The 27232-nt window shown below is 41.1% G+C and overlaps 1 protein-coding gene across 4 annotated transcripts; it reads left to right on the top strand.

The window, feature by feature from the left end:
• Window positions 1-8913: 8913 nt before the first annotated feature.
• Window positions 8914-27226, top strand: YARS2 (tyrosyl-tRNA synthetase 2). Of its 4 annotated transcripts, XM_031032068.2 has the most exons (6): window positions 8914-9722; window positions 10552-10719; window positions 19186-19335; window positions 22645-22800; window positions 23053-23223; window positions 26113-27226. In XM_031032068.2, exons 1-6 carry the CDS (start codon window positions 8944-8946, stop codon window positions 26270-26272), a joined length of 1584 nt encoding a protein of 527 aa, XP_030887928.1. In that variant the 5' UTR covers window positions 8914-8943; the 3' UTR covers window positions 26273-27226. The 4 variants fall into 4 exon arrangements, with proteins under 4 accessions (XP_030887928.1, XP_081677591.1, XP_081677592.1 ...); XM_081821465.1 differs by lacking the exon at window positions 10552-10719; XM_006727692.3 differs by lacking the exon at window positions 19186-19335 and having other exon boundaries at window positions 8915-9722.
• The last annotated feature ends 6 nt before the right edge of the window (window positions 27227-27232 follow it).

Genomic DNA, 27232 nt, shown 5'->3' with positions numbered 1-27232 from the left:
CATTCATCTTTTTTTTTTTTTAAGATTTTTTTTATTTATTTGTTCAAGACACAGAGATACAGAGAGAGAGAGAATGAGCAGGGGGAGAGGCAGAGGGAGGGGGAGAAGCAGGCTCCCCACTGGGCAGGGAGCCCGATGCGGGACTTGATCCCAGGACCCTGGGATCATGATCTGAGCCAAAGGCAGACACTTAACCATCTGAGCCACCCAGGCACCCCTCAAGGTGTTCATCTTAAAATGTAGTGTGTGTACCCCAGTGGAGGGTAAATTCACATAATGGGATACAAGATAAAAAAATAGAATTTTTATTTTTATATTTTAATTCAATTTGTGGATGTTCTATGATGTACATAATATTTCAGTAGTACATGTTTCACTCATATGTACACATACACACACATACACACACACACTGAGATAGTGGATGCTCAAACCTTCTTAGTTAGAGGTGCATGACCAAAAAGATTTGGAGACCACTGGACCACTGCACCAGGTTAAGAATGAGAGAAACTGGATGGGAAAGATCTTGCTTTATTGGTGTCCAGGATTACTGACTGAGGGTAAAAGAAGATTTTTTAAAAAGATTTTTATTTATTTGAGAGAGAGAGAAAGCAAGAGAGCACAAGCAGGGGGAGAGGCAGAGGGAGAGGGAGAAGCAGGCTCCCTGCTGAGCAGGGACCTGGACCCCAGGACACTTGGATCATGAGCTGGACCGAAGGCAGTCGCTTAACCAACTGAGCCACCCAGGTGCCCTGTATGGGGAATCACTCCAAAAAAGTCAAACTCATAGAAACAGAGTAGAAAAGTGGTTGCCAAGGCTCAGAAGTGGGGGAAATAAGAAGAGGTTGGTAAAAGGGTACAAACTTTCAGTTAAAAGATGAATAAGTTCTAAAGAACTAGTGTATAATGTGGTGACAATAGTCGATAGATAACACTGTAATGTAAAGAAATTGCTCAGAGAGTAAAACTTCAATATTATCACCAAAATTAGAAAGAAAGGGAGGGATACAGGCAGGGAGGAAGCAAGGAAGGAAGGAAGATTGATGGTCTCTACCTGACAGCTGGCTCCATATCGCTCATGCGTATATCTGATTGGAGGAATTCAACTTTCATTTAGAACCCTAGCTGCAAGCTATTCTGGGAAAGATAGCTTTCAGCTTTCCAGCCCTTGCTGCACAGAAAGTCATATAGAAGGAGTTAGGAATAAATGTCAATCCAACAGAATTAGCACCAATGGCATCAGGTTAAGAGAGCCTAATGTGTTCACCTCACAGTAAGCCTGAGCTTGTCAGCAGCACCATCAGACCGTAAGGTCCTGCTAAACTGTAAGTTCTATAGGGACAAGAGACATCTGTCTTCCTATCAGTTAAATTTTCGGAACTTAATACAGGTCTAGTGCATATCTCTTGAATGAAAAACTACTTAAAAGTCTTATACAAAATGGCTAAGAAGATGTTCATTGTTGTCAGAAAAATCTGGATTCAGGTACTGATGCTTCCTCATCTGTGAACTAGATAAAAATAGTAAAATTTCTCTTAAGAGTTTTTGGTGATAATTAAAAATTCGTGTAAAGCACTTACCACAATGCCTAGCAAACAGCATTCAATAATGTTCATTGTTATTATTGGCATTATTATTATTCCTGTCCCTTGTATCTAACTTGACATTAAGGATCAACCTGCCAGGTGTCACCACGGATGTATTCCAAGTCAGAAACCTACATCTCCATGTCTTCTCTGGACAGTGGCTGGGCGAGGATTACCAAGGCTGTCCTTGTGGATCTTTTCTGTGCTTCCAAACCTGCTCAACTCCTCATTTGAGTAGTATCATTGACCTATTTGTATAGATATATGCTTTAGATCTTTGAATATCTGTACTTTTATAAGATCAATTTCTGCTACATTAGAAGCCAGTCATTTACTTCAGACACCAAATCATTTTATATGAGGAAAATACGGCTTTAAACTATAGTTCTTTAATTAGTGTTGAGCCTGAGCATTTTCTAAAATGTCTGATTGACCATTGGGCTTTGTGGATATGTTTGTGTGTGACTTGTTTATTCATTTACCTATTGGAATATCAGGTTTCTTCTCATTCTATTCAAGGTATGATTAATAAATTAGTTGTTTCTCACATACATTATAAATATTTTTATGTTGATCATTCTATTTTTTATAAACAGAAATTCTTAATCTCTTCATGTATGATCCCACTTTTTTATTTTAGAGAATTCTATTCCATCTTAATATGAAATATGTACACTTTTGTTCCTGATTTTACTAAACATTTTATAACCACAATGTTAATGCCTACAAAATATACCAGTACAGGTTATACCATATTATATTTAATCAGTTCTCAATCTTTGGATGTTTAATTTTCCCCATAATAACCTGATAGGCATCCTTGTGCCTGTCTTTCCCACTTTTCATATGATCAGGACAAAAATATATAAACATTTCATTGTTCTTCATACGGGTTGCTATTTCAGTATTGTCTTATAATTTCAATGTCCCAGCTCTGTATGCCCATTCACCCTACCATTTTGACTATTAAAAACTTATATTACTAAGGAGAACCAATTCATATCTAAGAATCCTCCACAAAACATACTAAAAACTCTTAACTCAGAAAAAGGTTTTCATTAACTGGTTTTCCAGAGTAGAAACTTTAGATAGAATGACCATATAATTTATTGTCAAAACAGGACATTTTTGAGAGTAAAAAGGGTCATATTAAGAATTAGGCTGAGACAAGAGGCATCTAAACCAGAGCTCATGGTCACCTACTAACAGGGTGCTTTGTCAAACGTGTAGTGTGAAATAATATTGGCAGTCCATAGGGAAGGTGTCTCAATTGACGATATGTGCTATGTATTTGGTCACAGTCTGACATCAACTAAAGTGTCCCTGATTCCTGCTCCCCTTGATCTTCCTTAAACTCCATGGTTGAAGAAGAGTTATGTGTGATGCATAATGGAAAGAGGGGCACAGGTATGTAAGATTTTTTTCTGGTTTCTGGGAAAACAGCTATGAGCAGAGGAATTGTTCTCATTTGTTTTTTTGTTAATGAGACCCTTCCAGTTTGGTCTTCACCCATAGACAACTGTTAATAAGATTAGTGGGGACCAAAACTGCTTGAATTTGAACACAGCTACTTGGGTCCTGATCAAATGTTTCTGCAAATAGGATCTATGTTTTATTGATTAGTGGTCACTTTCCAAATCTTTTTTTTTTTTTTTTAAGTAAACTCTTACCCCCAAACATGAGCCTTGAACTCACAACCCTGAGATCAAGAGTCACAAGCTCTACCAACTGAGGCAGCCAGGTGACCCTGTAAATCTTCACTTTTTAAACTTGTCAGCCATGGAGACATTACTTAAAATGGCTTTTACTACTTAAATGAACCAAGTAGAGGAGGAAATAGATGAACATGCTTTTAAACCTCTTTTCCAGTGTGGCAGCTTAAATAGTAAAGATAGGCATCTCAGAATTTTAGAGCTCGATGGGATTCTAGAGATAACCTAATCTAGCCCCCACCCCCATTAAAAAAAAAAAAGGTTTATTTACTTAAGCAATCTCTACAACCACTGGGGGGCTTGAATTCACAATCCGGAGACCAAGAGTCGTCGTATGCTCTTCTGAGCCAGCCAGGCACCCTAGCTCCTTTATCTGTAAAATGAGGACACTAGGGCCGAGAGTGTTAAGTGAGTTATCTAAGGAACAGCTAGTGGGGATTGAGCTGAGACAACTAACCAGGTCTATGACTCCTACTCCAGTACCCCTGTATCACAACTCTGAACCACATTTTGTTGCTGTTATGAAGATGAAGGAAGTAATGTCTGATTTTTCTGTATGGGGCAAATAAATGGAAGGTATTTATTCCCATGATAATATTATAGAAGAGTAGTTAGGAGATATTTCTGGACTTGCTTCTCATTAGATAGTTGACCATACAGTGCTTACAACAGGAACACATAAAGCCTATATGGGAGACACTGAAAAGAAAGGGACAAAAATAAATTGAATCAAAGTGGAAATACTCTACAAAATGTAGACTGATTGCTTATTGTTTTACTTCCTCTCCAATGGAGACATCAGTTCAGTTGGCCCTGATGGAAAGAGAATGATGAGTTGATTGGTCCACTTGTGCATTATGTCAGAGAGACCAGAAAAATACTAAGGTGACTTAAGAAAGAGGCAAATTCTGAAATTATCTTGTCTGAAGACATTATCCTTTTGAACTAAGCTTTTCGAAAGACAATCACAACCGGTGTCTCCAAGATTCTGTTTCTAGGAGACAAGCCTGCTTGTTCTCATCACATGAGCACACAGACAATCAGCTCGTGATGTAATCCTGGCAAAGAGCCTGTGAGACAAAATATTGGCATGGACTGCACCAGCTATCACCAAACCTGGAGCAGAAAGAGAGGGTGTTGGGCAAAGCATCACCAGAGGGAAAAAAAGTCAGTGCAGCAATAGTGAAGGAAGACAAAACTGCAGGTCCAAAGGGGAAGAATTACGTGAATTCTGGGGCCCAGGATCCTGTTAGCTGTTTACCTCTATCAGCACTCTTCCTCAAGGAGGGGCCTTCCCTTGGCATATTCTCCACAGTGTTTCTCTCCCTCTGCCCCATCTCAACCTTCACGTTCCTGAACAGTCCCCTCGGACTCATTCCCTCTCTCTGCCCCAAGGCTGGGGGTGGCAAGGGGACCTGGGTCAGAAGGAGGAAGTCGGTGAAGAAAAGGACTGCTCAGAGAAATATGACTTCAGAAAATAACTTCATCTCCATGAGGGCAGGGATCTTCCTTTGGTTCATGAATGTGTCTAAGCCACTAGAACAGTGCCTGACTTATCAATTGCTTTTTTTTTTTTTTTTTTTTGCTTTTAACAAATATTTGTTAAATAAATTTTTAAATGAATGAACAAACTTCTGAGTCCTTAACCCATTGTAATGGTGGCAGACTATTTCTCCACCATTCCTGGGCTCCACAGAAGAGGGAATCTTCCAGGATTTCTAAAATTCAATCATCCTACATGATGCCCAAGAAGTAATAATCTCCAATCTACTCTGGTCACTCTAGCCATCCTTGTTGGCCAAGCCCAAGTGGTTCTCTGAGGCCTCCAATTGGCACTCAGGCACGGCCTCGGATGAAGCAGAGGAACCTTCTGTGAGGCCTGGAGCCCCAGGCCTGACGTGCCTCAGGAGACCAGCATTTTGAGGCCAGGGAGCAACGCACAGCTCCTCTCGCAAGCGAGGCCAACAACCTGAGCTCTCTTGCTTGGGTTGGGGCCCTCATTAATAAAGAGAATCGTATCTCTTTCTCTTCTGCTTCTCCAAGCTTATTTTCTCAGACTTTATCCTGTCTCTAGGTTTTCGACTTTTGGAAACAAAAGCCAATAAAATTTCCAGACTTACACTGCACTCTTCCCTGACTTCCCCCAGGCACTGACACACACAGCTTACTACCAACTCAAATGGCAGATTGGAAAGGGGAAAATGAAGGATGGAAAAAACAAAACAACAACCCATAAATATCTCAAAATATTATCCAGCCGTGCATATAGTTATGGCAACTGTGAGCCCTGCAGGTTATTCCACTGACTATAAAAGCAGTTTAAAAGAAAGAACAGTTGTGTGTATCCTTCTCTGATATTACCAATGTAGAAAAAAAAGGAACACTTAGTAACAGGTTTTTTTGTTTGGCTTTGTCTTGAGTTTTTTTGGTCTAATATCCTCCTTTAAGCAACAGCTTTGAAGAAACTAACTTCTTCTAAAAATTGTTTGGATGTTAAGATGAACACCAGCTCAAAAAGCATCAGGGACAATAAAAGGACACAGACTAGGTTTCAAGGCATCTGGCTGTCATAAACTTACACTTTGAATCAAATCTAATGGGCTTTCTTTTCTTGTGAGTAGGGTGAACATTATTAATTTCACATTTTAATATATTTTAGGGATATGATGAACTTGGATTGTAAAAGCATCTTTCTCCTATCCCACCTACTGCAGAAGAAACTTACTGGAAGAAATTCATTTGGAATGAAGGGGGAGTGACTGTCTTGCAGATCGGGGTGGACGGAGTGGGAGAATTCTTTATGGTTTGTGGTTGTCAGTTTCAAGAATATTGGCAACTATGAAGGCATGAAACAGGATGAAATTATGAGGCAGATTGACCTATTCGTTACTATACGTAGACAACAAAGGCTTGAAACTGGCCTTTAGAAGTGATTCTTGATCTTTTCTCAAGTAATAGGAAATAGGAAGATTACAGAAATACTTCATCTGGAAGTATTTGGAAGGCCATCGCTAAATCCCTGAGGTGACGTACAATTTCTGTTTCTTGTTCCTATCCACTCCCTTTTGCATCCTGTGGCACCACTTTGTGCCAGAAAAAACCTATGCCACCTGTCTTCAAGAGAAAAAAGGAAATAAAAAAGGAATAATATTTTATCGTGATTATAATGATCAGAAGTGACTATAATGATCAGAATGCTGTGATTTTGCTGTGACCTTTAGACAGCTTATATTCTAGCCCCAACCACATCTCTGCTGTAATTTGAATACGTTCCATGCTACAGATAGAGAAACGCTTCAGAATTCGGTGGGGCTGCCTAACTTTAAACTGTTGGGCATAACCTGTGAGAAACCAATTAAAACAGTATTAATCATTACTCTTTCTGTGCCTTTGGGATACTATTACAACTTTTTTACATTTTGAAACCAAACCATACAATATAGGGGTGCTTTCAAAGTGAATATTTATGTGGCATTCTGTTGCAGGAAAAGGTAATTGCAAAATTGATGTGACTAATTAAAAGTCAGCTAACTTCAAGTTAGCACAGTTGAGATAAATCATGCTTTCTAAAATACTTTTTAACATTATTTATTTCCGTTTTAAGCCAACAGAAACAATAAGAATCAACTTGTGCACCTTTTCTCAAGCCAAGCTCAAGTCATAGGTCTAGGACCATAAAATTTTAGCCATGTATATAATTCCAAGGGTTTAAATGTACCACCTGACGTGACTAATTAAACCACAATATGAAGTCATGCTTTCGGGTATAAGATTACTAACATACCTATAAAAAACACAGATTATTAACCAGAAACCTCAGGAATGAAAGATAGCCTTTAAAAATGTTCAGGGGTGCCTGGGTGGCTCAGTTGTTAAGCATCTGCCTTCGGCTCAGGTCAAGATCCCGGGGTCCTGGGATCGAGTCCCAACATTGGGCTCCCTGCTCCACGCCTCTCCCACTCCCCCTGCTTGTGTTCCCTCTCTCGCAATCTCTCTTTCTGTCAAATAAATAAATAAAATCTTAAAAAAAAATAAAAATAAAAATGTCCAAATCTTCCTGTGTGTTAGGTACTAAATAGAAAACACTATCTGCTGTGTGCTACACATACGTAAATATGTCTCTGATTACAGTGGTGGGAAATAAGATTGCAGGTGAACAGGTTATGATTGCAAATATTAAGATATTTTGAATAGCAACATGGGAGAACACATCCTGCTTAGTTTCTTCAGCATTTGGGATTATATTGCATAGTCTGTTGAATAAGTATCTCAAATCCTATCACAGTTACCATTTGGCAACGAGAATCTCACTTCACTGATAATTATACATGAAAAGAAACTAATTTCTTAAATAATATTTCATTTTGTTAAATGACTTTATAATGTTACAAAATGGAAAGGTCCTATAGGGAATAATTTGGCCCATGGCTCAGATGCCTGCTTCAGGATCCAGGTGCGCAATCCCCCAGCTGCTGAGTTTATTGGTTGCTGATAGCTCACAGCTGAGTCCATTTCTGCATCTCGCTCTCTGCCAAAGCCTTGCCCAAGGTTTTGCCTCCTCTCCAGGGGCATCCCACATTTAATGGCTAGCCAATAAACAAGGCCTGTCCCTTGTTTCAACTTAGAATGAATCTGAAAGTAAAGCCCAGCTCCAGGGCACCCATGGGATTGTTGGAGGCCCCTATTACAAACTGTTCACAGTTCAACTTCTCCCTCAGCTCAACCCTGCCTCCATCACTCCATTACAGAGGTTGTTCCAAGAGTACACCCCAATAATCCTTCTGCACACAAATCTCCAACTCGACCTTACACAGTTGATATTGAAAGTGGTCCCAGAAATGAGACTCTAGAATAGGGTTTTGGAGCTGGATTCTGTGCCAGCCAACTGGCAATGAGAACCCCATCCCTGGTGAGTGGAGTACTGATAGCACCTGCCATGCTGTGGCAATGTGATTACTAATTTGAATCCACTTATACTAAAGCTGTGTCCCAGCTGGTTACCTGTAATTGTTAAATAGATAAAACAGGGTTTTCTGCATTTAATTTATTGTAGAGTTTGCTCTCGCTATAGCTTGGGCAAGACTGCCACCTCCTGGAGAAGCTAATGTACACTGGTGACTGAGGCGCTTTCATCCGCTCGGGGAATCACTATTACGAGTTTGGTTCCCAACGCCAACTCTCTCTCTCCGTTAAGTTAAACCAATTTCTAACCCAATCACAACCTCTGTGAACAAGTTTTTGCATCGAACCAAGAATTCAAAGGAACTTGTGCATCACAATTTTTTCACGTGAAAACTTAAAATCTAACATCTGTAGAGAGCTTAGTAGGTGCCAATTGCCTTCATTCTGAGTCCAAACAAGAACCCTCTGAGGTAGGAACTATTATCACAGACACTCCTCCGTCACGAATGAGTGAAGTTTTACCGAACTTAAGGTGCTGGACGGTTAGCTGAAGCCCCACTCAGGTCATCAGAACTCTAACGACTGCAGAGAACTCAAGCTCCGTAGCTAAGCGACCGCCCCGCTCCACCCGGGCATGCGCAGAAAAACACGGAAGCAATTTCCGTAGAACATGCTGGAGGCTGGCACTGAGGGGTGTGGCGAGGGCTCTAAAATCCCAGCATTCCCATCGTGCCGACGCCAAGATGGCGGCCCCCATGTTGCGGTGCTTTTCCCGGGGTCGGTGGTTTAGGATCCCAGGCCCACCTGGAGTCTTGCTCCTGGGATTACGTGAGTCCCATTCGGGCGCTCAAGGGTTGTTGGCGGTGCAGAAGGCTCGGGGTCTGTTCAAGGAGTTTTTCCCCGAGAGGGGTACGAATATAGACCTCCCAGAGCTCTTCGACCGCGGCACGGGCAACTTTCCCCAGACCGTCTACTGCGGGTTCGACCCCACGGCCGACTCGCTTCATGTGGGGCATCTGCTGGCGCTGCTGGGCCTGTTTCACTTCCAGCGAGCCGGCCACAATGTGATCGCACTGGTGGGAGATGCCACCGCGCGCCTGGGAGACCCCAGCGGCCGTACCAAGGAACGAGAGGCGCTGGAACCAGAGCGCGTGCGAAGCAATGCGCGCGCCCTACGCCAAGGGCTCGAGGCCATGGTGGCTAATCACCAACAGCTCTTCGCTAATGGGCGCACCTGGGGAAGCTTCACGGTACTGGACAATTCGGCCTGGTACCAGAAGCAGCACCTGGTGGACTTCCTAGCGGCCGTGGGCGGGCAGTTCCGCATGGGCACGCTCCTCAGCCGTCAGAGCGTCCAAACCAGGCTCAGGAGTCCCGAGGGCATGAGCTTGGCCGAGTTTTTATACCAGGTGCTCCAGGCCTATGACTTCTACTATCTGTTCCAGCATTATGGATGCCGGGTCCAGCTGGGTGGATCTGATCAGCTGGGCAACATCTTGTCCGGATACGAGTTTATCCACAAGTAAGCTCCTTTAGACCCAGGAGAAATCTTGTAACCAAATAATTTACACACGAATAGCCTGTGATCCACGATTAGGATTGGGGAATGACGCCCTTTTTGAGCCCTTGTTGGTTTACCCCATCAAGTCTGTAATGGTGTTAATGTGACTAGCTAAATGAGAACTAAAGGAATGAAGTAATGGTACTAGGCATGGAACGTATTCTTAGAGCTTTGCAGGAAATAGACCACTAGTCAGGATTCAGATTGTGTCTTTTGCTTCCCCTTATTAGTAACTCTGTGTTTCTGACTTGAGAAACTGCTTTTCGTTGTTTATGCTTGAATGCGACTGTGTCTCCTGGAGTAGTTTCTGCTTTAGCTCTGCAGGTTCCATGAAGCTAGTGTTAGTTTTGGGTTGGCATCTCAAAATTTCTTTCAACTCCAAATATTTGGCAAATAAGGTAGATTTTAATCGCATTTTCTTGAGGGAGTTCAACTACAGGGCTAGGCCATGTGGTACTCATTTTTAAAATCCCTTAAAACATCCTTAGTGTCTCCACCTGACTTCCCCTTACCCAGTTTTCTTTCCTCTTCTTCCTCGGCTTTTAAAGTTTTCTAGGCCCTAGTTATGCAGAAACTACCCCGGAGTCACTGGTTCCATTGCAGTTTAGAATGAAAAATGCAAAAACGTAATGAGTGCTGTGAAAACAATTACGAGGGACAAAAACTCGAATTTAGAAGGTAAAGTAAGTTTTGTTAGAGCAAGGGACCAGAATGAAATCTGAAGAATGATTAGCAGAACCCACCACTACTTGTGCTTGAAGCACATAATGAAGTTTTTCTTTATGCGTAGGTTGACTGGAGAAGATGTATTTGGAATCACTGTTCCTCTAATTACAAGTACAACCGGAGCAAAACTGGGAAAGTCTGCTGGTAATGCTGTTTGGCTAAACAGAGATAAGACCTCTCCATTTGAATTGTATCAGTTCTTTGTCAGGCAGCAGGATGATTTGGTAGAAAGGTGAGTTCTTAATGGTATGCTGAGAAAAATTAAGTTTATAAGCTCATGTTATAATTTTAGCCATTGAATCTCTATGTACCCTTTGTACTTTTTTGGTTTTGTTTTCATTTAGATTTTAAGACACAGAACATTGCAATTTTAACTGTTCTGAACAGTTTTTTGTTGGTTAGAACAGAAAAACACTGTGTGTGGTTGCCGAAAAACAGAGCCAAGTTTGTGATCTACATCTAGCAAGTACTTAAGACATTATCACTGGTGTATTCTAGTTTTTTCACACCTTTTATCATCAACTTGACTAAACCTGGTTTTACCTTTGTTTCTAAAGTTTGTTTTCTTTGTAACATCTTTTGAAAATCCTTTTTAAAAAATGATTCTCATTAATTCACATAATCTTAAACTCTTCAAAGAATATAAACTAATGAGAAAAATACGCCTGCAATAAAGAAAAGGTCAATTTTCCCAAAAATAATTTTTCCAGAGTAGAAAATATGCCTAATAAAACTACAGTAATTAAGGTTTTTTTCCTTCAGATTTATACCAAACATATTTGATGATACAGTTTAGGGTTTTGTTGTTTCAAGAACTGACATCTTGTTGACAATTTCATTTTCTGTTGGCTCTAATGTATAAAAATACGGTTAATTTCTATGATTAACTGTGTATCCGGCAACCCTTCTAAAATCTTATTAATTCTAATAACCTTTGGATTTTAAAGCACAAGCCTAAATGTAAGATTAAGAGACTAATGGCAAAGATTAGAGAATCCAGACAGATCCCAGCATCTGTGGTCACTTGATCTCTGTGGCACTGCAGATAAAACAATCTTTTCAATAAATTTCATTTAGATAATTTGATGTCTTATGTGGGGAAAATAATGAAACTTAACCTCACACAGTATGCAAAAGTCAGTTTCAGGTAGATTGTCAGCCTAACTCTGTAACAACAGATAAATCATGTGTTCAGAAGATAAATAGGAAAATATTTATGAAGAAGATATTCTTAAAGATTCTGAAGGATTCTTAAATGAGGTACAAAGAAAAAGATTGGTAGATTAGACTAAATTACAGTTAAGATCTACTGTTCATCAAAAGTCACCATTAAGATAGAAGACTATCAGTTACACGTACTAAAAGTGTAAAGAGCTTATACTCAAATTCCATAAGCCAGTAAGAAAGAGACAACCCAGTCGAAACAAGTAGAGGCTTGAACATGCACTTCAGAAAGATTCTATCCAAAAGGCCAGAAACATCTGAAAAGGTTGCTCAGCCTTAATAATGAGGAGAAAATGCAAGATAAAGGCACAATTAAATACTGTCATATACCTTCCAGAATGGATAAACATAGACATGGCAATACCAGGTGTGGTGAGACTATTCCAAGGTGGTGGGAGAGTAAACTTACTGTCGAATCAGTCTCCGCCGATTGCTAGTGATGCTCTTGGCTAGAAATGCTTGAGGAACTCGCCTGGGCACGTACCACTTGGGGCGAGCCCCCACAGACATTTCCCCGACCAGAACCAGTGTTGTGGCTGGACTGGCCTTAGTGGTTCTTACGATTGCAGGACGCACCTCAGCAGCAACTCTCAGGGAAATTTGAAAAACAAGATTTCTTACTCACAGGTCCTGGAGGGCCACACAGAAGGTTCTGGGTAGAGAGAGGGAGGGAGCGTGGACCTAGGGTGTGGCCTTATTAGAGACAAAGTTGGGGAGGTGCCTAGGGTTTTGCAGGTTCACCCTTTATTGGGAAATCTAAAACATAAAAGCAGGAAATAGGGAACAGGAAAGGGAGAAACAGGGTCACTCAAGTGGTCAGTTACCTAAGTCACCCAGGGCTTTCTAAAAGAGGAACTTCATGAGTAGGGCGGCCTGATAACTTACCGAGTTGGTTTGCTACTAGCTATGTGGTAACGGCTAGCAGTATGTTCATTCACAGTGAACTTCTTTAAAATGGCTAATTTGGCAATTACACGCTAAGTGTCAGGCACTTAGAGGCATCAGATTTTTTTTGTCCTTTTTTTCTCATTGAAGTAGAGTTGACATACTATATTTTATTAGTTTCCAGTGTTCAACATAGTGATTTGACATTTATATACATTATGAAATGCTCACCACAATAATTGTAGTCACTGGCTGCCCCCTTACAAAATTATTACAATATTATTGCTGTATTTCCTGTGCTGTACTTTTTATCCCTGTGACTTACTTATTTTATAACTGGACATTTGTATGTCCTAATCCCCTTCATCTGTTCACCCCTCCCATCCCCTTTGGCGGCCACCAGTTCTCTGTATTTATAAGTCTGTTTCTGTTTTGTCAGTTCATTTGTTTTGTTTCTTCAATTCCACATGCAAGTGAAATTGTGGTATTTTTTTTTTCTGAGTGGCTTATTTCACTTAGCATAATACCCTCAGGGTTCCTCCATGTTCTTGGAAATGACAGCTTCTTTAGCTGTTCATCTGTCAGTGGACACTTAGGTTGCTTCCATATCTCAGCTGTTGTAAATAATACTGCAGGGAAAATAGGTGTGCACATAACTTTTTGAATTAGTGTTCTTGTTTTCTATAAGTAAATACCTGGAAGTAGAACTGCTGGATGGTATCAGATTTCTATTTTTAGGGGCGCCTGGGTGGCTCAGTCGTTGGGCGTCTGCCTTCGGCTCAGGTTATGATCCCAGGGTCCTGAGATTGAGCCCCACATCGGGCTCCCTGCTGGGCGGGAGGCCTGCTTCTCCCTCTCCCACTCCCCCTGCTTCTGTTCCCTCTCTCGCTGTGTCTCTCTCTGTCAAATAAATAAATAAAATCTTTAAAAAAAAAAAAAAAAGATTTCTATTTTTAATTTTTTGAAGACCTCCCTACTCTTTTTCATAGTGGCTGTATCAGCTTACATTCCCCCCAACAGTGCATGAGGGTTCCCTTTCTCCACATTCTTGCCAAAACTTATTTCCTGTCTTTTTGATATTAGCCATTCTGACAGGTGTGAGGCAGTATCTCGTTGTGGTTTTGATTTGCATTTCCCTGTTGATTGAGTGATGTTGAGCATCTTTTCATGTCTTTTCAGGTCTTCTGGCTATTTTTTTGTCAGATTGTTTTCTGGTGTTGAGTTATATAAGTTCTTTATATATTTTGGATATTAACCCCTTATCAGATATATCATTTGCAAATATCTACTCCCAGTCAGCAAGTTGCTTTTTTGTTTTGTTGATAGTTTGCTTCATTGCACAAAAGCTTTTTAATTTGGTATATTCCCAATAGTTTATTTTTGCTATTGTTGCTCTTGCCTGAGGAGAAAAATCCAAAAAATACTGCTATGGTGGATGTCCAAGAGTTTTCTGCCTGTTTCCTTTTAGGAGTTTTATAGTTTCAGGTCTTACATTTTGGTCTTTAATCCATGTTGAGTTTATTTTTGTGTGTGGTGTGAGAAAGTGGTCCAGTTTTATTCTTTTGCATGTAGCTGTCCCGTTTTCCCAGCAGCATTTATTAAAGAGACTGTCTTTTCCCCATTGCATATTCTTGCTTCCTTTGTCATAGATTAATTGAACATACAGGTATAGGTTTATTTCTGGGCTCACTATTCTGTTCCATTGGTCTATGTATATATTTTTGTGCCAGTTCCATACTGTTTTGATTATTATTGCCTTTGTAGTTTATCTTGAAATCTGAGAGTGTGATACCTCCAGCTTTGTTATTTCTCAAGATTGCTTTGGTTATTTCATGATTGCGTACAGATTTTAGGATTGTTTGTTCCTAGTTCTGTGAAAAGTGCTGTTGGTATTTTGATAGGGATTGCATTAAATCTGTACTTTGCTTTGGGTAGTATCAACATTTTAACAATATTATTCCAACCTATGAGCGTGGTATATTTTTCCATTTATTTGTGTCATCTTCACTTTCTTTTATCAGCATTTTATAGTTTTCAGAGTACAGGTCTCCTTAAATTTATTCCTAGGTATTTTACTCTTTTTGATGCAGTTGTAAATGGGATTGTTTTCTTAATTTCCTGGTCTGCTAGTTTGTTATTAGTGTATAAAAATGGAACAGTTTTCTGTGTATTAATTTGGTATCGGCAACTTTACTGAATTTATTTATATTACTTCCAGTAGTTTTTTGGTGGAGTCTTTAGGGTTTTCTGTATATAGTATCAAGTCATTTGCAAATAGCAACAATTTTACTTCTTCCTTACCAGTTTGGGTGCCTTTTATTTCTGTCTGTCGGCTGTAGTAGGACTTCCAGTACTATGTTGAATTAAAGTGGCGAGTGGGCATCACTGCCTTGTTCCTGATCTTAGAGAAGAAGCTTTGGGATTTTCACCAATGAGTATGATGTTAGTTGTAGGGTTTTCATATTTGGCTTTTGGGGTATGTTCTCCGGAAACCCACTCTTTTGAGGGTTTTTATCATAAATGGAGGTTGCATTTTGTCAAATGCTTTTTCTACATCTATTGAGATAATCATATAGTTTTTATCTTTTGTTAATGTGTATTATGTTGATTGATTTGCATAAATTGAACCGTCCGTGCATCCTTGGAGTAAATCCCACTTGGTTGTGGGAAATGATCCTTTTAAAGTATTGTTGAATTCAGTCTGATAATATTTGTGAGGATTTTTGCATCTGTGTTCATCAAGGATGTAGCCTGCAATACTCTTTTTTTTTTTTTGAAGTATCTTTGTCTGGTTTTTATTGTCAGGGTAATGCTGGCCTTATACAGTGTATTTGGAAGCATTCCTTCCTCTTCAGTTTTTTAATAGTTTGAGAAGAATAGGTATTAGCTCTTTAAATGTTTGGTAGAACTCCCATGTGAAACCATCTGGTCCTGGACTTTTTTGTTTCTTGGGAGGTTTTAATTACTGATTCAGTTTCATTCCAAGTAATTGATCTATTCAGATTTTCTATTTCTTCCTGATTGTCTTGGTAGATTGTGTGTTTCTAAGAATTTTTCTTTCCTTCTAAGCTGTTCAATACATTGAACATACAATAATTTTCCACAGTAGTCCTTTTTTTTTAAAAAACCATTAACTATATTCTCTATGTTGTACCTTTCATCCCATGATTATTCATTCCTTAACTGGAAGTCTGTATCTCCTACTCCCAATCATCCATTTTTCCCATCTCCCACCACCCCTCCCCTCAGGCAACCATTAGTTTTTTCTCTGTATTTGTGGGTCTTCCTACTTTTTTGTTTTTTTGATTGTTTTGTTTTTTAGATACCACATATAGGTGAAATCATGGAATTTGTCTTTCTTTGCCTGAATTATTTCACTTAACATAATACCCTCTAGATCCATCGGAGTTGTCAAAGATAGCAAGATAGCATTTTTTTTTTTATTGCTGAGTAATTTTCCACTGCATATATACCACTTCTTTATCCATTCATCTATTAATGGACCCTTGGGTTGCTTCCATATCTTAGCTATTGTAAACAATGCTGCAGTGAACATAGGGATGCATATCTTCTTGAATTAGTGCTTTCATGTACTTTTAGCAAATTACCCATTAGTGGAATTACTGGATCCTGTGGTATATCTATTTTTAATTTTTTAAGAACCTCCATACAGTTTTCTACAGTGGCTGCGTCAGCTTACATTCCCATCAGCAGTGTACATGGGTTCCTTTCTCTTTTTGTTTGTTTCTGTTTTTATTTGATCTGATCTTTATTATTTCTTTGCTTCTGCTAGCTTTGGGCTTTGTTCTTTTTCTAATTCCTTTAGTTGTAAGGTTAGATTGTTTATTTTAGGTTTTTCTTGTTCCTTGACGCAGACCTTCATTACTATAAATTTCCCTCTTAAAACTCCTTTTTCTGTGTCCCACAGATTTTGGAACATCGTGTTTCCATTTTCGTTTGTCTCCAGATAGTTTTTAATTTACTGTCAGATTTCTTTGTTGACCCATCAGTTGTTTAATAACATGTTGTTTCACCTTCACGTGTCTGTGTTTTTTCCAGTTTTTTTTTCTTGTAACTGGTTTCTAGTTTCACACCAGAGAGGTTTGATATGATTTCAGTTTTCATAAATTAAATGAGATTTGTTTTGTGGCTTAACATGCAATCTATTGTGGAAAATGTTCTGTGTGCACTTAAAAAGAATGTGTATTCTGTGTTTGGGATGGAATGTTCAGTAGGTATCTGTTAAGTCCATCTGGTCTAATATGTTGTTCAGAGCCACTGTTTCCTTGATTTTTTTTCTGACCAGATGACCTATCTGTTGGTGTAAGTGGGATGTTAAAGTCCCCTTCTATTGTATTACCATTCATTTCTTTCTATTTTTTTTTTTTTTAAAGATTTTATTTATTTGAGAGAGAGAGAGAGAGAGCACACCCTAGTAGGGGGAGGGCCAGACGGAGAGGGAGAAATAGACTCCCTGCTGAGCAGGGAGCCCAACGTGGGGCTCAGTCCTGAAACTCCAGGATCATGACCTGAGCTGAAGGCAGACGCTTAACTGACTGAGCCACCCAGGTCAGGTGCCCCTTATTTCTCCCATTACGTCTGTTAATATTTGCTTTGTGTACTTAGGTTCTTCCATGTTGGGTACATAGGTATTTATGATATCTCTTCATTGGACTAATCCTTTTATCATTATGTTAATGCTCTTCTTTGTTTCTTGTTACAGTCTTTGTTTTAAAGTCTATTTTGTCTGATGTAAGTACTGCTACCTCAGCTTTTTTGTTTTTTTCCATTTTCATGGAATACCTTTTTCCATCTGTTCACTTTCAGTTTGTGTCTTAAGGTTTGAAGGAGGCTCTTGTAGGTAGCATATAGGTGGGTCTTGGGTTTTTTTATCTATTCAGTCAGCCTCTGTTTTTTGATTGGAGCATTCAGTCCATTTACATTTAAAGATTTATTTATTCATTTTAGAGAGAAATAGCAAGCATGTAAGCTGGGGGAGGGGCAGACGGAGAGAGCAAATCCTCAAGCAGACTCCCCACTGAACGTGGAGCCTGATGCAGGGCTTAATCTTAGGACCCTGAGATCATAACCTGAGCTGAAGTCAAGAGCCAGCCACTTAACTGACTGAGCCACCCAGGCGCCCCTAGTCCACTTACATTTAAAGTAATCATTGATAGTTAGGTGTATTTTGCTATTTTAATTGTTTTTATAGTTCTTCTCTGTCCCTTTTTTCCTCTTTTCCCTTGTGATTTGATAACTTTCTTTAGTGTTATGCTTGGATTCTTTTTATTTTTTTGTGTATCTATTATACGTTTTTGGTTTGTGGTTACTATGAGGTTCATATGTAACACCCTACGCATATAGCAGTCTGTTTTAAAGTTAATGGTCACTTAAGTTTCGACACATTCAAAAAGCACATTTGCTATGTTTTTATTCCCCCCTCCATGTTTTATGTATTTGATGTCATATTTTACATCTTTTTAAATCTTTTGTATTGCTTAACTAATTAGTGTAGATAGAAGTGATTTTCCTGCTGTTGTCTTTTTAACCTTCATACTGGCTTTGATCCTGGTACCTTTACTGTTTGTTCGCTTTCACCAGTGAAATTCTTTCTTTCATAATTTTCTAAGTCCTAGTTACGGCCTCTTGTTTCTCGCTTAGAAAAGTCCCTTGAACATTTCTTGTAAGGCCAGTTTAGTGGTGATGGACACCTTTAACTTTTGTTTGTCTGGGGACCTCTTTATCTCTCCTTCAGTTCTGCATGGCAGCCTTGCTGGGGAGAGTTTTTTTTTTTTTTTTTTAAGATTTTATTTATTTGACAGACACAGCGAGAGAGGGAACACAAGCAGGAGGAGTGGGAGAAGGAGAAGCAGGCTTCCCGCTGAGCAGGGAGCCCGATGCGGGGCTCGATCCCAGGACCCTGGGATCATGACCTGAGCTGGAGGCAGACGCTTAACGACTGAGCCACCCAGGCACCCCTGGGGAGAGTATTGGTTGTAGTTTTTTCCTTTCGTCATTCTGAATACACTGTACTGCCCCCTCTGGCCTGCTGAAAAATCAGCTGGTAGCCTCAGGGGAGTGACCTCATCCATCACTGTTCGCTTCTCTCTCCCCACTTTTCATTTTTGCCATTTTAATTATCACGTGTCTTGGTATGGACCTCTTTGGGTTCTTCTTATTTGGGGCTCTCTCTGCTTCCTGGACCTGGATGTCTGTTTCCTTCCCCAGGTTAGGGAAGTTTGCAGCTGTTATTTCTCCAGTTAAGTTTTCTGCCGCTTACTCTCTCCGTTTTCCTTTTGGGACCCTTGTAATTGAATACTAGTGTCCTTGTGGTCTCAGGAGTATGTGTTCTTAATTAATTATATAATACTAGGAATTGTAGCTTAATTGGGGGAACCTTAGTATTAAGGTTTTGAAGGTAAATGGAGAGGTACCATTCATTAGTGGCTTACGTACCTACCAAATGGGGCCATTGAAAGCTGAGGCTATGGGCTTAATGACTCCATCTCAACATCTTTAATAACAGGGTATAGGCCTTTAGTGTCCTATTTAAAGTGGTATTGGGGGGTGTTTACCATCTTGCCCACAGGAGGAAGAGTCCCTGGCATCCACTTGGTAAATCCCACCAGGAAGATCAAGAACTTGGGCTGGTTCTCTGTGACATGGCATTGTGTCAATGCATCCATGCCCATAATAGGGAAAGGGCCAAGGAAGCTACCACCAGAAGAAGCCCTTTGAAGTAAGTGGTCCCTGTAGTTAGCTACATCCGAATGGATTTGTACACCTTTGACTGTTTAACTGGCAATGCCCTGTAGGTAGAAGGGTTTCCCTTTCAAGAATTTAGAGGGATTATCTGGAATAACAGTGATTGGGCCCTGGTGTCTAATAGGGCCAAGAGGCCCGTGCATTTTTATTGTCCCAGTGGACTATCAGAGTGGCATAGGGGCCACTGCTTGCGGGAGGTGGGTTGAGTCCTGGGGAGCTACCCGTTGCCTAGGGTAGAGGCTTAACCCTGGAGGTTAGAGAGGAGGGCAGAGGTACTTGGGGGGACTGGGTTGGAGTCGGGATAGAGGGCAGCTGTGTGACAAGAGGATGGATGGCAGAAGGGGGTTGTGGCTGTCTTAGGGTCTAGAGTTTAGAGACTGGCTGTCTATACTAAGTGACCAGGAACACTGAGATGTTGTAACTCCCAGGAGAGGTTAACCTGTGTATTTCCATAAGGGGCAAAATTAAGTTGGGAGTTTACTAGGGAGGGGGCGGGGAGGTTTGCTCGAGGGGAAACCTCCTCTGGGGCAGTGGGTGTGGAAGGGCATAGGTCTGAAGTATCTGGGTGCCTGGATAGTAATCTCCTCTACATCCAGCAACCGTGTCAGGGCCCTCCAGTGCCTTTTAAATGGTTCCAGCAGTCCCATTAAAATGTAGTAGGGCTGCCCTGTAATTAGGGGGAGCGCCTTATGAAAAGAAGTCTCTGGACTCCGGGTCACGTGGGGCCTCTTCAGGTTTAGAAATGAAGAGGGGAAGAGGGGGTCATCTGGGTCACTATGGTCCGGTCTCTTGGGGCCCGCCACAAGTAGTAGAGGCCCGGGCGAGTGCCCGCAGGCATTCCCAACAGCCGGCGTCCCTCTCGGTAGGCTGAGCCCAGACGGCTGGCAGACGGCGTAGTCAGCAGGGCTGTGTGGTAGCCCTTGCAGGTAATTGCGGGGACTGCCTTACCTTCCACCTTCTTACGGTGACTGGCTAACCGGCCAGGTCATGGCACTGGGGAACGCAGCGCCACTTGCTGGACGCCGTCCCACCGGGCTCGGTTTTGCTGTCGCCTCTGCTGTGTGTTGCCTGTGGTCTCTCTCCTGAAGTGTCACTGCTGCCATAGTAATTCAGTCTCTTCAGAGCCATGTGTGCAAGGCCATAGGGACTCAGGAGATGATTAGGCCACTAATTATAAAGGCCTTTAGTGACTAAGGTAAATGAGGGTCCTCCAGGCCTTGCACCCAGGAGAGCTAATGAAGGCAGACTGGATCCCAAGGCTGTTCTCACTGCCCCAGGGGAGGCTTTGGGCTATTTACTGAGGAAAGGATATTCCAGTCAGTGAGGAGGAGGGAGAACTCCCCTAGTGACCACTGAGTGGTGGGTCCTAGTGGGACTGTGTGTCCCCTACAGACATTTCCCTCACCGGAGTCCGTTTTGCAGCTGGACTGGCCTTCGTGGTTCTTACGATTGCAGGACGCACCTCGGCAACCACCATCAGGGAACTTCAAAAAACAAGATCTTACTCCCCACAAGTTCTGGAGGGTGTGGGGCACTCTGAGGTCTCGGTTAGGGGGAGAGGCAGAGAGCATGGTCCTGGGGCTCCGCCTGTATTGGGATGAAGGGGAAAGTGCCTGGGGCTTTGTGAGGTCCTCCTTTATTGACAAATTTAAAACATAAGAACGGAAAGTAGGAAGTGGGAAGGGAGAAACGGGATCGCTCAAGTGGTCAGTTATCTGAGTTACCCAGAGCTTTCTAAGAGGGGAACTTCCTGTGCGGCGGTGGCCTGCTGCTTTGCCTGGTTGATGTGCGGCTGGCTGGGGCATTCATGTCAGGGAGGGCTTGGGAATGGATGCCTGGGCAGGCAGAGGCTTAATGTCAGGCACAGAGGCTACGCTTACAGAAGCACTTCGGAAAAGTATGTGTCTGTGTTTACTAAACCTGAATATGCACGTAAGCCTACGACCCAGCACTTCCTCTCCTGGGTACGTCTGCAGAAGAAAGGAGCGCACATAGGCCCCAAGAGAAATACGTGGGAATAGTCCCAGCAGCATCATCAGCAGTTGTCCAAGAGTAGAATAGCCACGGTAGACGAAATAAATACCTTATGCGAAATAGTCACTTCACAGACTGCTGTACAGAAGAGCAGTACACACAGCAACACGAATGAGTCTCCTGCTAAACATAATGATGTGCCAGGGGAGCCAAACACAAAGGTATATTCTGTATGAGTCCATTTATTTATAAAGCCCTAAAAACTGGCAAAACGAAGCGATGCTGTTTACCAGAGGATACCAGAATAGTAGAAGTATAAAGAAAAACAAGGAAGAGATTACCTTGAAAGGCGGAAGAGTGGGTCATTTGGAGGGGGAAGTGGATGTGGTACGTCTGGGCTTTCTTGAGTAGAAGCAATGACGTATTTCTAGACAGGAGATGGTTACGTAGATGTTTGCTTTCTGATTCATTAAACTCAATGTTTGTGATGTGGTTTTCACCAAGAAAAGATGTTTTTAAAGGCTACGTATAAAATGTCAATTTTCAAGTTACACATATTTTTTATTTATAAAACAAAAGTATTAAAACATGCTTAGGAAGGCTATGTACAGGGCGCCTGGGTGGTTCAGTCGTTAAGCATCTGCCTTCGGCTCGGGTCATGATCCCAGGGTCCTGGGATCGAGCCCCGCATCTGGCTCCCTGCTCGGCGGGAGGCCTGCTTCTTCCTCTCCCACTCCCCCTGCTTGTGTTCCCTCTCTCTCTCTCTCTCTCTGTCAAATAAATAAATAAAATCTTTTTTAAAAAGAAGGATATGTACAAATTTAGCTTATCTCTGGGCAAGGAGGGGAATATGATGGTGCTGGCATCTAGAGCTGTATTATTTTACGCCTTTTCAAAAGGAAAGATCTGAAGCAAAGATGGCAGAATAGTAACATCTTCAGTCTGGGTGATATGTGCATGGATGTCTTGTTTGGGGTACATTTCTGCATGTTTATTTTTCATAAAATTTAGGGGCACCTGGGTGGCTCAGTTGGTTAAGCGGCCGACTCTTAGTTTTGGCACAGGTCATGATTTCAGGGCCATGAGATCGAGCCTCACATCGGGCTCTGTTTTCAGCAGGGAGTTTGTTTGGGATTCTCGCTGTCACTCTCCCCCCTACTCGTGCTCATGCACACGCTCTCTCTCTCTAAACAACTCTTTTAAAAAATATAAATTTAAAAGTAGACAGGATGTTTTTTAAAGGGAAAGGGAGTTGGAGACAGAAGTTAGGTGTGTTATACATACCAGCACTGTTTTTTTTGTTCCACAGGTACCTGAAGCTCTTCACTTTTCTGCCCCTGCCAGAGATTGACCATATCATGCAGCTGCATGACAAAGAGCCAGAAAAGCGGGGTCCTCAGAAACGACTTGCTGCAGAAGTTACGAAGCTTGTTCATGGACAAGAAGGGCTAGATTCTGCTAAAAGGTGGCCTTTAGGAATAACTAACACTGGATAAAGTTATGTCGTTAATAGGCTTGAGAAAATTCCTGAGGGTTATCTTGTCATTTACCACTAACAAGGATTGTCAGTGTTTGACTCCAGTGCTTTAGAATAGCCTCTTTTGGAAAGAAGGATCCTCTTGAGTTAAGGATGAGTCATACAAGATTCACGTTGCTGTTTGAAAACTGGCTGTTAGAGCACAGGCGCTCACGTGATGTGGTTTTGATGTGTTTCCAGGTGTACGCAAGCCCTTTATCATAGCAGTACTGATGCACTGGAGGTCATGTCTGATCAAGAGTTGAAAGAGTTGTTTAAAGAAGCTTCATTTTCTGAATTAGTTCTTGACCCAGGAACAAGTGTCCTAGATACATGCCGCAAAGCAAATGCCATTCCAGATGGTCCCCGAGGGTAAGATGATTTAACTTTTATTCACAGTTAACTCAACATTAAATGTTAGAGTCCACAGCATGTTTCCAGAGGGTGTTTTCCTGATAGTGCCATAATGGTGTCTCACTCCTGGGAGAAGTTAGGTTAGTCCAGGAATACAGTGAAAACGGAGTACTTATCGTTGAAAACAGTCTAAATTTTCTATAAAATCTGGTACTAGTGTTGTCTCTCATTGAGTCTAACTCCCTTTTTCCTCCAGCGCTGGAAAGGCCTATATTGAAGGGACCACTATGGTCAGCAGGTGCACTGGGATTAGTCAGCTCAGGGATGGTCACAATTTGAGATCAAAAGTGAACAGATTCACATGACCCCTCTCATATTCAGTCTGTATGGTCTTTGAGGGAGTAGAGGCGTTGCCCAACCTATTTAAAATATTTGTTGAGGGACACGTAGGTGGTTCTCGGTTGGGCGTCTGCCTTCGGCTCAGGTCACGATCCCAGGGTCCTGGGATCGAGCCCCGCATCGGGCTCCTTGCTCAGCGGGGAGCCTGCTTCTCCCTCTCCTGCTCCCCCTGCTTAGGCACGCGCTCTCTCTCTGACAAATAAAATTTTAAAAAACATTAAAAAAAATGTATTAGTTGAATTTCTGAAAATGAAGTAAGCATGTGATGTTACTTCCTAAAACTAGTATTATAAATTACATACTATTCCTCTTGAGAATTCCGTTTTTCTTATTCAAGAAGTAGGTAGGATATTTTTTCCTCAGTTATGTGGTATTATGAGGGAATAAAGTGTTCCACAAAGTAATCCGGCATATACTTGATGCTTACGCATTTATAACTGAAACAGTGTGATGTAGAAGGAAAAGCATTAGTTAGCCAGAAGACCCTGGTGCCTCATCTCCTGGAGTATGAGCATTAAGTCAAATGCTTATCAGCCCATATTCATGATTATAAATGACATTTGTTGTAGTTGCTGTTTTCTTTCCATTGTTTTGGGTTATTTGCCTTTATCCTGAAGAACCCTAGATTATTCTGTATAGAGAAAATATCCATTGTCTTTGTATCACTTGCATTCTACCTATTGATTCCCTACTATGCTCATTATTTAATGTACACTGAATTGGGAGTCGTACCATATACCTCCCCAGAGTGAGTCACTGGTTCTAAGAATTTTCCTTACTGTGGAAGCATTTTTGGTTTTCTTCTGAATTTTCTAGTGGTTTATTTACTGATACTGGAAATTTTACCACGACTTAAGATGACACCATATCTGATTTAGAATTCTTAAGTAATACATTTTTTAAGATTGTATAAGCTAAGTAAGATTGGCTTGTGCATTTAAACAAAATGTAGAACATGATCTGGAAACTATAGCAAATAGCCCAAAATAACACTTCCTAGGAGAAAGAAATCTGTCCTTAAATAGAAAACAGAGTTTTATGAACTCATGTGTAGTAGCGGTTTCTTTGTCATTTGGTAACATTCAGATAAGAGAAAATGAACATTTGCCTTTCACAAGGGCTTCCAAGGCCTTTCATGCTCTAGACCTTTTTTCCTCTCAGTTTGCTTCTTTCTAGCTACTCCCCATGTTTCCTCGCCCTATTTGTGGAAGTAACTGCTGCTCACCCTCCCAGTTGCCATGTGTCTTCTTTCAGGACAATTTCTGACCCCCACCCACCCAGTGTGCGCCCGGAGCGGTCTTTCCTAGCGGTGACAGCATTTAATCCCTGGGGAATTATTTGTCTGGTCTCTCCACTAGTTTGCAGTACTATTTATATATATATTTAGTGCATAGTAAAGGTTCTATAAATGTTGAATGAATTGGGGAATAAATAAATAACATGAGTAAAACCTATTTACATATGCCATCAAAAAATTGTTACTAGGGCGCCTGGGTGGCTCAGATGGTTAAGCGTCTGCCTTCGGCTCAGGTCATGATCCCAGGGTCCCGGGATCGAGCCCCGCATCGGGCTCCCGGCTCAGCGGGGAGCCTGCTTCTCCCTCTGACCCTCTCCCCTCTCATGCTGTTTCTCTCTCGCTCGCTCTCTAAAAAATAAATAAAATCTTTAAAAAAAAAAAAATTGTTACTAAACTGGAATTAGATAAGCTACTGATGCCAGTTTCACCTAAAAAAGTCTTAAATTTTAACAATTTGCTATTATTTGCATAACCTCAGAATATAATTTCCAAGGATTTTCCAGTTTCATAAGCAAGTTTCATTAAGATTTCTGTAATAGGACTACATAGTCGTGACTTCTATCTCATGGGCACTCATGAAAAGCAGCATTGTCTTCTTTCCTTATTGGGGGCTTCTTTTCTGTGATTGGGGAATCACTCTCCAGAAGGTGATTCTGCTATTCATTTTTTTTTTTTTTTTTAAGATTTTATTTATTTATTTTTAGATGTGGGAGACGTATTTTTTCCCAATTTTTTTTAAATTTTATTTTATTGTTATGTTAATCACCATACATTACACCCAGTGCTCCATTCATTCTATTCATTTTTTTTTTAAGATTTTATTTATTTGACAGAGCAGGAACACAAGCAGGGGGAGTGGGAGAGGGTGAAGCAGGCTTCCTGCTGAGCAGGGAGCCTGATGTGGGACTCGATTGACCTGAGCTGAAGGCAGACGCTTAACGACTGAGCCACCCAGGCGCCCCTCCGCTATTCATTTTTAAACCACTACCAACTAAATAGTTCTATGTAAAGCTGTGAAATATCCCAGCTTTTTCTCCACTAAACAAGAAACTTACGCCTTAAATCTGCTCCTTTTAGAAGAGCACTTGAGGGAGGCAGAACCTAGTAGAGTGAACATGAAGGTGTAACAATTCAGTGCTGGGTGGTTTTAGTTGGAGAGCCTCTGAAATGTAAGTGAAATGATGATTCTAATTAAACATTTCTGTTTTTAGGTATCGGATGATAACAGAAGGTGGAGTCAGTATAAATCACAGACAAGTAACAAATCCTGAGACTGTTTTGGTTGTTGGACAACACATTCTTAAGAATGGACTTTCATTACTTAAAATAGGAAAAAGGAATTTCTACATTATAAAATGGCTGCAGCTATGATGAAAAATCCTTCAGGTGGTTCAAACAGACTTGCCCATCTCCTTCTCAAGATGTACCAAAGGTTGGCTCCAGAACTTACACTTTTGCTCATGCATGTCAAACCGCAGAGAATGGAGCACACTCTAGGCCTCAGAGCGTGAGTAATTTTATTTCCACAGGGTGGTTAAGACAAGGGGCTTATTACACAATGAGGTATTTTATCTCCTGAGCCGCAGGTATAAGGACTACCACAGAAAACCGTGATTGCCAGGAATAATCTCTTTTAAAAATTCTGTTTCATGAGAGAACGATCTTACCCTTCTTGCTCCACAGTGAAGAAGAGGGCAGAGTAAGGACTCGTAGATTTTTTTTTTTTTTTTAAAGATTTTATTTATTTATTTGACAGAGATAGAGCAGGAACACAAGCAGGGGGAGCGGGAGAGGGAGAAGCAGGCTTCCCGCGGAGCAGGGAGCCCGATGCGGGGCTCGATCCCACAACCCTGGGACCATGACCTGAGCCGAAGGCAGATGCTTAATGACTGAGCCACCCAGGCGCTGTCTTGGATACTTGTATATCAGGGGTTTATCTCCCTGATCTCACTCAGGAATACCAGCAGCGCTTCTAGTGTCTACATTAGAAATGTGAAAAATAGTATTGGAAACTTGTAAATTTCTGAATTTTTTGTTGTTTATGAATCAAATATAGTTCTCCTTAAGAAGAAGAAAAGTATTACATACATTAAGCCATAGTTGGCAGTAGAAATTCTAGTAGAAAGTTTCCTTTCAAAGAACAAAAATCTGTACTTTTCAGAAAGTTTCTAATTCAGTTTTCTAGGTCCTTGCCTGTGTTTCAGTATAATTAAATTTACTCACAGCCTTGTTTTGCCGGATTACTAAGGTAGCAGTATTTTATAAATCTGGAAACTTAAATGAGTTTTAAGTTTCAGCTTCTGTCCCCAAGCAGATTACAACTTGAGATAA

Source organism: Leptonychotes weddellii, chromosome 5 (genome assembly GCF_054177405.1).
Source record: "Leptonychotes weddellii isolate Sample4059 chromosome 5, ASM5417740v2, whole genome shotgun sequence".
Lineage (NCBI taxonomy): Eukaryota > Metazoa > Chordata > Mammalia > Carnivora > Phocidae > Leptonychotes > Leptonychotes weddellii.
Note: the sequence above shows the minus strand (reverse complement) of the source record. Positions and strands in the feature narration are given on the sequence as shown.